The sequence below is a fragment of the Strix aluco genome, chromosome 11 (assembly GCF_031877795.1).
Source record: "Strix aluco isolate bStrAlu1 chromosome 11, bStrAlu1.hap1, whole genome shotgun sequence".
NCBI classification, from domain to species: domain Eukaryota; kingdom Metazoa; phylum Chordata; class Aves; order Strigiformes; family Strigidae; genus Strix; species Strix aluco.
In genome coordinates, this window is record NC_133941.1 from 13,954,636 (window position 1) to 13,969,489 (window position 14,854).

The 14,854-nt window shown below is 59.4% G+C and overlaps 1 protein-coding gene across 3 annotated transcripts in view; it reads right to left on the reverse strand.

Moving 5' to 3' along the window:
- The window catches only part of CELSR3 (cadherin EGF LAG seven-pass G-type receptor 3), a 34,454-nt gene that overhangs the window by 2,709 nt on the left and 16,891 nt on the right, over positions 1-14,854 (reverse strand). Inside the window, exons 10-35 of one of the 3 annotated variants that reach the window (XM_074836132.1) lie at positions 14,470-14,655; positions 14,213-14,323; positions 13,767-13,935; positions 13,380-13,521; positions 13,068-13,188; positions 12,565-12,748; positions 12,372-12,473; positions 11,736-11,750; positions 10,039-10,133; positions 9,101-9,310; positions 8,536-8,719; positions 7,877-8,026; positions 7,487-7,664; positions 7,014-7,181; positions 6,555-6,681; positions 6,179-6,385; positions 5,897-6,071; positions 5,223-5,335; positions 4,841-4,920; positions 4,063-4,189; positions 3,311-3,424; positions 2,996-3,132; positions 2,795-2,901; positions 1,981-2,154; positions 1,644-1,844; positions 383-1,463 (exon numbers count right to left, since the gene is read on the reverse strand). In XM_074836132.1, the coding sequence (XP_074692233.1) occupies positions 383-1,463; positions 1,644-1,844; positions 1,981-2,154; positions 2,795-2,901; positions 2,996-3,132; positions 3,311-3,424; positions 4,063-4,189; positions 4,841-4,920; positions 5,223-5,335; positions 5,897-6,071; positions 6,179-6,385; positions 6,555-6,681; positions 7,014-7,181; positions 7,487-7,664; positions 7,877-8,026; positions 8,536-8,719; positions 9,101-9,310; positions 10,039-10,133; positions 11,736-11,750; positions 12,372-12,473; positions 12,565-12,748; positions 13,068-13,188; positions 13,380-13,521; positions 13,767-13,935; positions 14,213-14,323; positions 14,470-14,655 (4,658 nt within the window). Of the gene's footprint in view, positions 1-382; positions 1,464-1,643; positions 1,845-1,980; positions 2,155-2,794; positions 2,902-2,995; positions 3,133-3,310; positions 3,425-4,062; positions 4,190-4,840; positions 4,921-5,222; positions 5,336-5,896; positions 6,072-6,178; positions 6,386-6,554; positions 6,682-7,013; positions 7,182-7,486; positions 7,665-7,876; positions 8,027-8,535; positions 8,720-9,100; positions 9,311-10,038; positions 10,134-11,735; positions 11,751-12,371; positions 12,474-12,564; positions 12,749-13,067; positions 13,189-13,379; positions 13,522-13,766; positions 13,936-14,212; positions 14,324-14,469; positions 14,656-14,854 lie in introns of those variants that run through there. The other 2 variants (XM_074836133.1, XR_012624705.1) reach the window with 2 other exon arrangements.

Sequence of the window (14,854 nt, forward strand, 5' to 3'; positions counted from 1 at the left end):
ACTTGGGCCCCCTCCTCCTCTCCAGCCAGCCCAGCCCTCACATACATCTGCTCGTTGGGACTTACAGCCAGCACTGAGCAAGGAGACCAGCCGTGAGGTCAGCCTGGCTGCACAAAGCATCTTCCCTGAGCCCCCACAGCCCACAGGTAAGGGCCATCACATCAATGACGCTTCAGCCCGTGCTGCACTGCAAGTGCCCAGAGCTGTCACACCTGAGGGTTCTCCCTGCCCAGTCACTATTCAGCACCAGGAGACACCCTGGGGGCTCACTCCTACACAGCCTTCTCTCCCCAGACAAAACTCGCTTTGGGAAGGAGCCAGGCAGGAGGACGATGCACAAAACCAGCTGAACAAGGCCTGGATGAGGAAGGGACACACTTACTCTGAGTCTGGCGACAGCTCTGAAATGCTGTGGGAGGTGGCAGAGCGAGGTGTCGAGGGGCACATTGCAGAGGGCGTCGAGGAGGTCTGCACGGCAGAGGGGGTGGCGGTGGTCTGGGGGCCTGAAGGCGTGCTGGAAGATTGCACCGAGGACAGGACGGAGGAGTTAAAAGAAGCAAGGATGGAAGAAAGGATATCTAACTGTTCAGTGGAGGGATGTCGGCTGGGAATAGCCTCCAGGTTCTCTCTAGAAGGCTGTCTCCTCGACAGTGGCTCTAGGCTTTCCCGAGACAGCTGCCTCCTAGAGAGACTCCCCAGGTTGTCCTGCGAGGGATGCCTGCTAGGCACTGTGTCCAGAGGCTCTCTGGAATTAGATCTTCTGGACAGAAAGTCCAGCTGCTCCCTTGAAGTTTGTCTAGCTGATGCTAGCTGGTCCCTTGAAGGCTGTCTTCTAGAAAGCAAATCCAATTGTTCTCGAGAAGTATCACGACTTGGCAATGTGTCTATTCGGTCTCTGGACACTTGCCTACTTGGCAATGTGTTTAGCCACTCTCTAGTGACCTCTCTTACTGGCCCACAGTCTAGCTGCTCTCTTGACCCAAATCTGCAGGGTAAAGTGTCAAGGTGATCTCTGGAGCCCTGCCTCCGGGGCAGCGTGTTCCCATGATCTCTCTGACTGGGCCTAGCAGCAAGTAGATCCAAGTTTTCCCTAGACCCGTGTCTGCTCGGGATACTTTCCAGGTGTTCAGTAGACCCATGCCTGCTGGGGATAGTGTCCAGCTCCTCCCTGGAGCCATGCCGGCTGGGCAGGGCTTCCAAGCACTCTCCTGAGTTGTGTCTGCTCAGCTGCTCCCGGGACATCTGTCTCCTCATCAGCATGTCGAGCTGCTCCCGCGATGAGTACCGGCTGGCTGGCTGTGACAGACTGCCCGCCCCAGAGTAGATCCTGCCGTAGGAGGCGGCAGGGACAGCCCTGTGACCCAGCGTGGAGGTCTTGTACCATGTCAACTCATTGGTCATCCTGCCAACGGACGGCAGGCCTTGGAGAGTCGGAGGGTACTGGAGGCGGTTCTTCAAAATCCCTGCACCGGACAGAAAGAGAAGTCAAATCTCTGCGTAACAGTGAAAAGAGCACGAAAGCTGGGGGAGATAAGCCATACCTCCCCAAGAACACGACAAGATGGATCTGATGCTGAACCTTCAGGGCCATGTCAACCTGAGACAGGCAAGGCCACCCTTGCCCGCTTGCTCCAGGCCGTTACCTTTTCTTTGCCGTTGGGTCTGGGTGAGGGAGTTCTCATCCCCGCTGGTCAAGGCCAGGTCTGGCTGATTATTGTTGGCTGCATCTTTGTTGATGTCGAATCCCAGCTTCCGCTCGGAGCCCCACTTCTGCAGGGAGCAGGGGTGAACCTCACACTCACCCAGAGCCGGCCAGTATGACATGAGGTCGTTTCCATCGACATCTGGCAAAGCAAAACAGGCCCCAGTGAAGAGGGAGAGAATACTTCTGTGAGCAACAATCAAAGCCATCACAAGACATAGCTTGGCCCCCAGGGACCTGAGCTCACCCCTTTCCCTGCCAGACCCCCCAGGACTTGCCTTTGGGAGTGGTGTTGGTGGGGTTAGTGAGGAGGCGCTCGCTGTGTGCCGCCCGCTTGAACTGGCGCTGGAAGCGGCCCCGCAGGCGTACATTCTCCTCACTCTCCGAGGATGGGATGGAGAGGCTGCGCTCTTCGTCCAGAGACAGGTCACTGTCCGAGTCTGAATCCTGGTCTGCAGGGACATGGTGTATGTGGGAGAGACTCCCGGTGGCAGGGCCAGGAAGGCAGAACAACCCCAACGGCAACCACCCTCAGTGCCCTTCCCTCGGCAGCAGCCTGCACCTGCTCCCTTGGCCCTATCACCAGGTGCCTGTGAGAGGAGCCTGGCTTCATCTCACTGCACCTCCACATAAGGCAGTTGCAAACAGCCGTAAGATCCCCTTTGCCTCCTGTTCCTTCAGGCTGAGCAAACCCCCCTCCCTCAGCCTCTGCTTGCCCGTCCCACACCCTAGCCCCAGTCGCGAGTGGCCCCGGCTGGTCTCACTCCAGCGAGTCAAATGTCTGTGCTGTACTGGGGAGCCCAGTGTCCCCAGGGACCCTGTGACACCTATGCCCCCGGCCTTGCCTCCTCCCTTTCATCTCCTCAGAGACTGGATATGCCCTTTGCCACGTGTCTGGGAGGAGGCTGTGCTAAATGACACAGTTGCTGCCTCTCCCTCCTGTCCACAGTATGTCTGGAAGTCACAGCTAACACGGGGTGGAGAACGTAACCACACAGCCAGAGTCTGCACCGGGAAGAATTTCCTTGAGCCAAGAGTTGATTAGGGATGCGCGGGGTTGGCCTCAAGCCCAGGCACAGGGCTGAGCCTTACCTCCCCCAGCATCACGGTGGAACATGGCCACGTCGATGTCCGTGGGGCCGGCATGAGCCAGCAGGCTGTGATCTAGGACCGAGCCCTGACGTGCTGTCATGTTGTCTCTGAAAGACAGGAGGCCCGCACGGTCACAGCGGCAGGAGCCCCTGGCTCTGCCTGGGCACTCCCGGCACCCCGGAGCCCTGTGCCGCTCCCTACCTGAGATAAGCCCGCTGGCTGGAGTGGGTGCGGGCAGAGCGCACGCTGCTCACCGACGAGATGGTGGAGGCCCCCAGGGTGATGCGGATGAGCCCACTCTCCTCAAACAGTGCTGTGTTGTTGTAGGCATTGGGGCCCTGGCGAGGCGGGGAGAGAAGGCACGTGCCCGGTTAAGGAGGTGCTGCGGCAGCCCAGGGCATGGCCTTCCCACCAGCATCTGCCATCCCCCCAAGGAATCAGGGATGTCCCCATCAGCTCCTGTCCCAGACAGGCAGCCCGTCCCCAGACCCATAGGCTGCTCCTGCTCTCGCCCACCTGCGTGCTCCTCGTGGCCTCCTCGCTCTGCCCCTTCTTGCTGAGGCAGGCCAGCTTCCAGGCCTCCTGCACCTCCTCGTTCAGCACGCAGAACAGGACCAGCACAGCCAGGCCCTGCGGGGAGAGACACCTGAGAGACAGCCCCTTGCTGCCAGCTGACCTGCTCACCTGCAGCGCCAGCACCAGGGCAGTCCCTGGCTCCTCTGGAGCCCAGCATGTCGGCCCAGGCGGCCAGCAGGACTGAGATGCACCAAAGACCCCCGCAACACTGATCGGTGCTAAGCCCCATGGTGGCCATGGGTGAGAGAGGAAAGGGTGGGGTGTCCTCCTGGCTGGCAGGGTCCTCTGAAGAAACACCAGCCACAGTGGTGGCAGGAGGTCTGCGGGGTGCTGCTGTGGGTCATATTTGGGGTGTCTGACACCTATGCTGCAGGCCGCTCTCCTGCTCCACCCTCTGAGAGCATGGAGGCCCCTTCCCTCCAAAGATGGTCCTTGCTGCCCCTTGGATGTCACCTCTGAACCAAGTGCCTTGCAGCCACCTCCTGCTCCAGACCACCACTCACCGCAGGCACAGCAGCGAGGACTGGCAGGAGTCACGTGCTGCCACAGTGGTGACAGCAGGAGGGACAAGGAGCCCAGCAGATGCTGGGGGCTCAGCGCAGGGCACCCGCTCTCCACAGATGGCCGTGGGGACCACAGGGACACTCTCCTGGGCTGACCCATGCCCTCCCCTGGCAGAGGCGGGCAGTTACCTGGAGACTGCAGAGGACAGTGTAGAGGTAGTGGAAAGCCAGGACACTGTTGTTGACAGCCAAGAGGCCAAAGAGCCAGGTAGTGCTAATAACTAGAAGCAGAACAAAGGAGCTCCGTAACGTCATGCTGGAGAGAGAGAGAGACAGACAGACAGACAGGCACACAGACACACACCAAGAGGTTAGTGCGTATTGTTAATCTACAGTCTAGTGCTCACAGACAGAGATCCAGAGGGGAAAGTGTGCTCCTGCCCAGCCCTCCCTGCTGCGCCCAGCATGGCGGGCACATCCCTGCACAGCGGCTCAGCTCCCCCTGACTCCCAGGCCTTCCCTTCTGGATCACACATGGCAAACACAGGGGCCCAAACGACACAGGTCATTTGGAGGCAAACAGAGCTGAGCCAAGCTCCAGGGCTGGCCCAGGAGGGAGTGAGGAAAGGTCTCAGAAGGAGCATGTAGGAGAGGAAGAAGCAGGTGCTGACAGTTGACAAGAGCTGAGTATTGAGTCCAAGCAGACATGAAGGGTGGCTCTGAGGGCAGGCGGTGAAGGGGGACAGGCTGGCAGAAAGTGTGGAGATGGGGACATAGGAACAAGAGGAAAGGACAAAGTTTAGGAAGGGTTAATGTGGCTGACAGGTGTGGGAGAGGAGAGTGGCTGCAAGGCTGACACTGATGCACAGAGGGGCGCTCTGTGATGAAAGAGGGAGGATGGTCACTGAAAATGCTAAAAACCTCGAGCTACAGGAGCTCTGATGGGAGTTTGGCCACTAATACTCACAGAACCGATTTCTTCTTGGTTTCCTTTTGGCCTGGGGAACAGGACATCTTGGCCACAAGCAGGAACATGACCCCATTCATCTGCAAGTGTTGGCACTGATTAGAAGCTGTGCCAAGGGCTGGTGACCTGACATCCCCAGCGCAGAGCATGGGCAGACTCCAGGTCCGCCAGGCCCACGCGAATATCCCCTCCTTTTCCCTTCATGCCCGAGCCACGGCCTCCCGCAGGTTTGGCTGGAGCAAGGAGGGACAGAGAGAGGGCCTCTAACTGAGAAAGGAGAGTACAAAGAATGGGGCAGGCAATGGGCAGCCAAGGAAGGGGCCCCACGGTGTGAAAAAGGGAGGCAGGAGAGGGCTGTGGGTGAAACAGGACAGGGTTTTACCACAATGACGACAGTAATGGGGCCTGCAAAGCTCCAGACCAGCTTATCATGAATGGAAATCCAGCAGAAGTCGGGGTTCCCATAGCCCTCAGGATCCAGGCCAACGGCCAGCCCTGTGGGAAGAAGGGAGAGGTCAGGTCCAGATCCAGCAGCCTTGGACTTGCCCAAGCCATGTCGATCCCATCCCAGCACTGAAGGCCATGAAAGTGCTCTCTCCCTGCTCCTTGCCCTGCACACAGGTGTCCCTGCCACAGGGGAAAGAGCCAGGACTGCGAGCCCCAGCATCAGGGCCTTTATTTCTTTTTCTCCAGCTGTCCCTGACACAGCCCAGCCCAGCAGAGGTTTACTGCCAGCCACGGGTCACCCAAGCACGCAGGCTTGGGAAACCAGGAGACCTCGACCACAAGCCTGGGGACAGCAGCAGCTCCGTGCCCATGGAACAAGCCAGGGGGAGATGTGCTGAGGAATTACTTCTCTCCAGGAGGTGAGACGAGAGCCCTTGATACACGGTCGCCAGCTGACCACCACAGCACTGCTCACTGCCAGCACTGCTGGCCATGGCAAGCCCACCCTCAGCCCTTCTCACTGGGTAAGTGAGCCAGGTAACACCAGGGGATCAGGAGGCTGCTGAGAACCAGCGCTTTTGGCACAGCTGTAGGACGAGCAGCTCTTACCAGTGATGATGGCAGGCACTCCCCAGCCGATGGCATAGTAGAAACGCATGGCCCCGAAGTTGACATTGCGGGCTTCCGTCTGCATGCGGTAGATGTGGAGGCCCTGCACGAAGAGCCAGGCGAAGGTGGAGAGGAAGAAGCAGTGGAGGAGGATGGCAATCACAGTGCAAAGAAACTGGGGAGACAAAACCCACTCAGAGATGGTCCCACTGTGCCAATACTAACTGCATTGCCCATGCCTTGCCCTCACTGCCATGGGCATGCTCGTTCAAGCCCACAGACCTGGTTCTCGGTGTGGTTGATGCCCAGGAGAAAGAGCAGCTCAGAGAAGAAGAGGGTGACCGATATGTTGGAGTGGATGCCACGTGTGTTGGACTTGAGGCCTTTGAGGCAGGTCAGGAAGGAGAAGGTCAGCAGCAGAGCCACCAAGGAGAGAGACACCAAGGAATAGGTGACAATTGCCAATGTCTCCAGGTCACCTTCCAGTTGCTGCAGCAGCAGAGAACCAAACGCAAATGGTGGCATTAGGGGGAGATGCAGGAGGCCTGCTGAGTTCTCAAACTCTACTTGTGTCCCACAGGGAATTTTCTGCCTGTGCCTACTTATTCTGGGACCCAGTGGCTAACACCCCCCCGCCCTACCTGCAACCCAAGGTTACCTCTCGGTGCGAGCTGTCCATCAGAACCCCAAAGGTGCCGAACTGGGAGCACTGGCAGTGGACGTGTGTGGTGTTTCGATACACAAGCTCGCAGTCCCTGGCTGTCCAGAAGCCGGAGGGGTTGGTCCTGCAGCCACCAAAAAGCAGAGGGCACTTAGGAGAGAAGACAGATGGAGTGGGGTGTGTGGGGAAGAAACTGCAGAGAAGAGTGGTGATTGGTAAGGTTTTTCTACCAGCAGACACAACTGCATTCCTACAGCTGAAGTACTGCAGCTAGAGCCCCGCAGGGACTCTGCTGTGCCCTCCCAGTGGGAATGAACCCCCTGGGAGAGGGTGGAAACCCCCCATGTCCCGGTGCTGCCCAGGCACACAGCCCATCATGGCCTGGGAGACTCATGGAGCAAGGAGGTGCCTGGGGAAAGCAGCTCAAAGAGAGTAGCCCAGCCATGCTTGACTCACGGGTTGGAGTGGTTCCACTGGACACAGAGAGGTTTGCTTCTGTTGGCTGTCTCCAGCAGGTGAAATTCCAGCACAAGAGGGGTGTCCAGGGGCCCTCGCAGGAAGGTGTGATTGCTGAACACAGAGACGCTCACAATGGGGGAGTTCATCACGGGATTCTTGGGGAGCCTGCAAGGAGTGATGGAGCTCTGCCATCACCGTGCCTGGCAGCTGCAGCCCTCCAGGGACTTCCCAGATGCCCTGCACTGTCGCCTTAGAAGGAATATCTCTGCCCAGCACACACCAAGGGGTCAGGAAACATGGGGCAGAGCAAGGCCAAGGTGGCAACAGGCAGAGCACTGCAAGACCATCAGACTGGGAACCAAACCCAAGCTGTTGCAGACAGACACAGCAACTGCCAGAGGGAGCAGAGCAGAGTCCAGCCAGCTTCTCTCCACTGGTGCTTGTGGAGAGCAAAGGGGAGGAGGACGTACCTGACACTGCGGCGATCCACCTGGTAGCGTGCAGGCAGCAGCCCCCCCAGGGTGCGGTACATGATGAGGATGATCACAGTGAGAGCGGGCTCAGGCTCCGGCAGCGCCTGCCTCGGGGAGTTCTCCACAGTGTAGTTCCCTTCGCCCCCAGCCAGCGTAGGCACTGCTGTGGAGGCAGCTGAGGCACACAAGGGGATGGTGAGAACACACACACGCTGTTCTGAAGGCAGCTTGTGAACCCACAAGGAGCCTTTGGGATGCGGTGAAGTCAGAAGCTCTGAGCTCTCAGGGGTGACTTGTGGACCTCTGACAGAGCCAGGTCTCAGCAGGGGCACATCTTCCCTTCCACGCCCACCCATGCTGTTCCCCGAGTGATGTTCACATGCTCACCTTCAGCTTTCGGGGGGCTCAGCACTGACAGCGGCAGCACAACATGGGTGTGGGGGTCCCAGGCGGGCTGGCCACGAAAGAGGCTGCTGTGGTAGCGAGGGTAGCGCCGGCGGATATGGGAGTGGTTCTCCATGCGATCGATGCTCAGCACTGCGGAGGAGCAAGGGAGTAAAAACCAGCTCTAGGATGGCCATCTGGAGAGCAACCATGCTCCAGGGTAGCCCAGGTTTGAAGTCACCAGCGAAGGGACCATATGAGCCACAGGCTGGGTTGTAGATGTATCCCGTGGTTGGGCATGACATGAGATCCCAGTATCTACAGTGCTCCTTCCCAGCCCTTGCTCTGCCGTAGGACAGGCCACTCCTGCCACTGGGACCAGTGTCTTTTTCACTACAGACTCAGGTTTGACTGGGGGTAACTCAGAGAGGGCAGCACACTCCTGGCTCTGCTGGCTCTTGAGGGTGTGTCTGCTGCCTCAGGCAGGGATGGGACCAAGACCAAACACCTCCCCGTGTTTGAGAGAGCCACCAAGGAGGTGAAGAACCTGTTCAGCACCCTTGCTGAGGTGCAGTGAGACAAGGAGAAGGGGACAGGGTGTGACGGAGGAGTGGCTCCACACCATCCCAGCCAGGCCCCGCCACCAGCCAGATCCTACTCACTGATGTTGGGGGTGACGACACCGACGGGGTTGAGGTAGGTGAGTTTCATGTTGCTGGCCAGTGTGCCCGAGTAGTCCCGCAGCTGCTCCATGAGGCTGGCACTGCCATGCTCGCTGTGCGGCAGCATGGCCCAGTGCTCCCGGTTCTCGGGTGCCAGCACGGAGCTGCCCGCACGCAGCAGGTTCTGCATGGGAGAGACATGGGGCAGGGGGTGAGGGAAGCAGAGCCTTTGGGCCCCATCCTGACCACCCCCAGGTTGTAGCACTGTGCTCTCTGTCCAGCTTGCTGCACAAGGGCTCAGGAAAGAGGGATACCTTCTCTTACAATGGGCCCCCACCCTCAACGCTCATCAGCCAGCATCCTGCAGAGACTTTCACCCTGTGCTCCAGCCCTGACCATGCAGGTGGCCTCCACAGGTCTCGCTGCTGTGGGTTTGTGTGGCACTGGGGAGTCCTGTACTTTGACATGGTCTCACAACATCTCGATCCCAACAGAGACCGAGGCTCAGGGTGGCTGATAAAGAGAAGCAGCATCAGAAGCCACCCTGATCTGGTGAAAGACTCACCTCATTGAAGTGGGCATCCTGGGTGGCTGTCAGGCCAAAGCCACGCTGCCGGCTCTCAAAGGCCATGAGGCGGGACAGCAGGCGGAAGGTGATGTGCACGTCATTGCCAAAGTAGTGGTCCATGTGGTCCGTAACTGCTCTGAGCCGGTGGGCCAGCTTCTTGGCTTCAATTGTGTTGAGCTCAGTTTCATTCCTCTCCAAGCCCTCCAGCTGCCAGTGAAGAGAAAGGAGGGGATTAAACAATTAAGCAGATTCCTCACTGGAAAACTGGGATGCTGCAGGCACTCCGGACCCAGACATGATTTTTGAAACCACAGCATAAGCCAGGGACACTCACAGTGGTGGTCACTAGAACAGGGAGAATCTCTGGCAGACAACCAGCCTCCAGCAACACACCAGGAGTTGCACTGGGCCGGGCCCAGCTAACCCAGTACCATACCTGACAGAGGCCAAGAAGATGAAAGAACAGGGCAAGCATCTAGCGATAATTCCCTGGAAACTCTCCTGGTTTCAGCTACAGTTCAGCCTTGGTGGGATGCAAGTGTTCAATAGACCTGCCTGGATACTTTGAAGGGATTTGTCACTGAAGGGTCTGGGGCTTACAGATGTCCCGTGGGGCAGACATCCTGCCAGCTGCAAACAATTCAGCCCTGCTCAGTTATTTGCTTTCCTCTTAAATACTGAGGCACAACACACATTGTTTCTGATGGGGACACTCAAAGGATCAGACTAAAACAAAGTGAACTTCAGCTCAGACCAATGCTCCCACAGGATGGATCTGAGGGCAGGAGATGAGAAGAGAAAGGTGCTGAGCACTGTGGCAAGGCCCTCTCCTACTCTAGGTGCCCATGGAGAGCTGAGCTCTTTGAAACCTGGCCGTGAGCCCTTGTTCATATGGCTCCTGCCCTGTCAGAGCTGCAGAGCTGAGAGGGGATTACCAGCATGGAGAGCTCCTTGAAGGCAGGTGAAGTGCAGTTGAAGAGATCTGGCTCCAGCCAGCCTTTCTCCTCATCACAGTGTCTGACAGCTGCACCTAAAGCCAGGAGGAAGGATATGTCTGAAATTCAGCACAGGATACATGTCTCCCCTGCAGCATCCCCCTCAGTAGGACCCTCTGCACCAGCTAATACCAAAGAGCAGCACCAGCAAGTGATGGGGAGGGCCTATAACACCCCAGGGCCATCCTCCTGCTTTGCACTACTGCAACCCATTGCACCCTTGGTCTGCATCACCTCGGCAAGCTGTGGCTGTCCCCTCCCTCCAGGAGCTGGGTTCCTGTGTGTGCTTCTGGGCTGCATCACACCAAGTGCCATCACACAGAATTGCAAAGAGGAACAAGTGACTTGGCAGGACTTGGGCTGGGGAAGTCCCTGGTTCCTGGTGGGGAAGTCTGTGTCCTCAGGGCACATCTGACCCCAAACTACTGAAGCCCATGCAGCTCTAGGCTCCCCCCGGCTGGCAGCCTGCAATGCCTGCTGAGGCCCTGCCTCTCTCTACAGGGCAAAGTCAGCCCAGGAGAACAACAGCCCTGCGGTGGGGCTGGCAAACCCACCCCGGAGACGAGCCCCTGCAGTCAAGTGGAATGGGGGAACCCCTCCAGCAGCGTGGGTTCAGTAGCCAGCGCAAGACCCCAGTCCCTGGCTGAGGCCCAAGCACTACTGCACAGCAATGGAGATACCAGCAGTGAATGGGACCACCACCAAAAACGCTGCTAAAGCCGACACGGAGAGCAGTGTCCTGGGCTGGGAGTTTCTCCACGCACAGTTTGGGCAAGAGGAACCCAGGTGACCCCAAGTGTACTTGTTAGGACCGTGGACCAGGCCCTGCTGGGGACAGCACCAGGGCACAGGGAGCCCTGCCAGGTGCATGTGGCTGGGAGAGGGCAGCAGCATGTCCAGGGTGGGGAGAGGGAGCCTGGATCACACTCCAGTTGCTGCTCAGAAAAGCCCCAGTGACTAGTGCGCCCCTCCCACCATCTCCAGCTCCTAGCTGTCCTCCCCAACCATCTTTCTCCCAGCTGCACAAGCACAGGGACCAGTGCCCTTGCAGCTGGGAGCAGGGAGAACAAAGAAACCTCCACACTGCTGCCTTGCCCCGGCAACAAACAGAGATCAGCTCAGTTGCAGATCTGGGCAGGATCTGGCCCCTGGGTCCCTCTGCCTCCCCCTGCCAGCCAGGCAGAGGGAACGAGACCTTGTGCTGTGCATGCCCACCAGTTCCTGCCCCCATCCGACTGCCCCCCTCTCAAACAGCTCCCCCCTTCCTCCACCCCACGGCCATTCCTCCATGGCCTCCCTGGCCTCACCACCCATGGCACCAGCCCGGCAGAGCCAGGATCCATCCCAGCCGGGGAGCAGAGCGCGGACCTGCCCCGAGCCAACGCTGCAGGCTCAGGAAAGCGGGTGGCAGGAGCTGCATGCGGCTGCAGCCAGGTTTGTGCTGGTTAGTGTGCTGGGAGCAGGGAAGAGCGTGTAGGAGCAGTGAGGCCAGGCAAAGCGTTGGCAAGACACTTGGCAGCTCCAGAAGCAGCAGGGAAAGCGCAGGGGTGTGCAGGGTGCCAGGCAGGGAGCAGGGAGGGAAAGCCATGTGGCACAGCCCTTACAGCACAGGGGGAAGGAGATGGGAACAACCTTACCTGCACCCCTCAAGCCTGAGCACGGAGGGCGAGAGAACCGGGGAGAGAAGCGACAACAGTTAGGAGCCGAACTTGCCTCCTCCTGGGGCGAACGGCTGGAGAAGGACAGGGTTTGTATCGTCCCCTGGGGCTTGCGCTGCCCTACAGTCCCAGACACCCTGCTCACACCTTTGCCACCACTGAGAACGGCCTCCTCCAGCTCGGGTCCTGAGACGCTCACCTAACGGTATGCTGTGCCCTGCTCCCCTCGCAGCACACGGCGAGGACGGGGCTTGCAGAGCCGTAGCAAGGCGCTGGGGCACTGAGCTACCGTGCCAGGCCTGACCCCAGCCTTAAGCCTGCTGAAATCAAAAAGCAGCAGGGAGAAGGTGGGGACCGAGGCAACAGCACAGCCCCGGGGGCTGAATGATGGGCCTAGACCCCACAGCCTGTTCCCAGCCCTAGCCCCATGGCCCAACCCCTCTGCTCTCCCCCAGGCTGCGGCATTTTCTCCTCCAACTTCCTTCTCCCAGCCCTCAAGCCCAGCTAAACAGGACTGGGACAGCATGAGAACAAAGTGATATTGCTGGGGCTGCTACAGCCCCTGGCAGGAGAGCCAGGCTGCCCCTTCCCCTCCCCATCGTATCCCCCACTCACCCAAGGAGCCTTTGGGACACAGCACCACAGCTGAGAAGCCAAACTTGGTCTGGGGCCACCACACACCCGCCTTCAGGGTTTTGGGGCAGCCATCATAGAGCACTGTGGAGACACGCACCCCGGGGGGCTGGTCACAGAGGGGCCACTGATGCCAAGCCCCACAGCACCAGCTCCCCACCATGCCCACACTCACCCTCGCAGCCGCTGGGCGTCACCTCGGCAAAAGGGCTGTCACAGCTATTGCACTGGCGCCCGATGACCCCGGGCCGGCAGTGGCACCGGCCCGTCTCCCTGTCGCAGGAGCGTGAGGTGGAGCCCACGGGGTAGCAGTCGCAAGGCAGGCAGGTGTCACTGCCTTTGGGGCGGTAGTGGAAGTCCTGAGGGGAGACAGGGACAGCCATCAGCCAGCCCACTGGGACAGCAGCCAAGGATGGTGCCTGGGGAACCACCAGAGCCAGGGCAGAGAAGGGCCAGGCTCTCCTGATTTGAATGCACTCCCACTGCCCCCACTGTCACTGTGCTGGGGCAGAAGGGCCGCACAGAACAGCTGAGTAGGGATCTGGCCCAGAAGCAGGCACACAAAGCAGGGTCTGGGCAGCTGCCAGGCCTTTGGAGGGGACAAGGAACAGCACCAAGGACAAGCAGGGCTCCAGGCAAGCCATGGGCCACGTCCCCATGGGCACAGCTGCCCCTCACCTTGCAGTGGCACTGCCCGTTGGTTTTATTGCAGTCGGGGTCAAAGCCCTTGTTCACATCACAGTTACAGGGCCCGCAGGTGGGGTTCCCCCACCAGCCCTTCGGACACTGCTGGTCCATCCTAGGGAGAGAAATACCTCCACTGTTACAGCAACCAAATCTCCCGGGCCTTCTCCTCCCACTGGCCCAACTGCTCAGCAGCTCCAAGGAGCCAGGTGGCACTGAGAGGTCCCTGGTCACGTAGCCGGGAAGAGAGGGCAGCACAGAGCCAGGCATGGAGCCCATGGCCCTGCCCTGTGCCCCACGTCTCACCTGTGCTCGCAGTACTGCCCGAAAAAGTTCCCTCCGCACTCGCACACGTAGCCCAGGGGTGAGCCCGGCTTGCGGCGACACACCGACTTGTTCTTGCAGGGGTTGAGGTGACACACATCCACACAGTCCCCTCCGTAATACCCTGAGGTGTGGGCAGAGAGCACTGTGTAAAGCACCTTCCCCCTGAGAGGTGCCAGAGCACCAAGGAGTGGATTCAGCAGGCTCAGGAGGGATTCTGCCCTCCAGAAAAATTAATGAGTGTCTGACAGGGATGTGACTTGCCCAAGTGGTGGACAGGATAGCAGTTACAGGCCAGGAGGGAGCCACAAGGGGAGAGGACAGACAGGCATGGAGAGCAAAGAGGTGGCAGAACATTGCAGGCCCTACCTGGCTGGCAGACGCAGGAGTAGCTCTGCCACTCATCCTTGCAGACGCTGTTGGCTGGGCAGGGGCTGGAGTCGCAGGGGCTTGGCACGCTGCAGCCAGCCTCCACCCGCAGGGCATGGCTGGGCTTGGGCAGCACGGTCCCGGTGATACTGTCACCCAGTCGCACACCCTGCAATGCAGGTGACAAATTCAGAGTGAAGCTAGGACAGACACACGAGGCTCCAGTCCTCCTGCCCTCCACAAACCCCCATGGGCAGTCACCCCCGCATTCACCCCTGCCGTGTTGATTTATGGCTGCCCCACAGCACCCCAGAGCCTTGAACGCTCAGAGGAAGTGTCACCAGAGGAAGTGTCACCAGCACGATGGATGCTGGCAGCAGCTGCCAGGCTTGTGTTTCCAGCCCTCCAGGTAACCGGAAAAGGAAGGCTCAGAGCAACGGACTTGCCTGTATGCAGCCCCTCAGCCCGTTCTGCACTTCACCAGAGCCCAGGACTCCCCCCACGTGCAGGTGTTTCACCTTCAGCCCATGCAGTTCATTTCCGACAACCACCGTATCCTGCAAAAGGAAAGGGAATAACATGGGGCAACTGGCATCAGCCCTGCCCCAGCCTTCTCCGAGGGTGCAGAGGCCCAGCCCAGCCCATCTATGCCAAACACCCCCACAGTTCCTGTTCTGGTGCCGGGGTCTCAAGCAGCACTTACCTGATAGAGCCCGAAGTCCAAGGTGAGGGTGATGACGTAGCGGGAGTCTCGCCCACTGCGGACATCCCGCAGCTCCAGCTGGAGGTCATGCCATCTCCCATCACTGAGCCGCAGCTGGTCCAGGAGGAGGCTGGTGCTGCGCCCGGACCCCCTGCTCACCATGAAGGAGAGCAGGCCCCCAGCCAGCTGCAGAGGGAACCAGCAATGGCAGAAGTGATCCAAGGCCTCACCAACTCTGGCTGCCTCCAGCCTCCCCTTCCTCTAAGCACAGCGAGGGAAACCCAGCCCTGCTAAACACCTCTCCCCACAACCACCCTCTGCTTGGGCTGGAGTCAACATGGAGGGCAGGGTCCCCCTGCTCTCCTGGAGCAGACGCCAGCAGAGG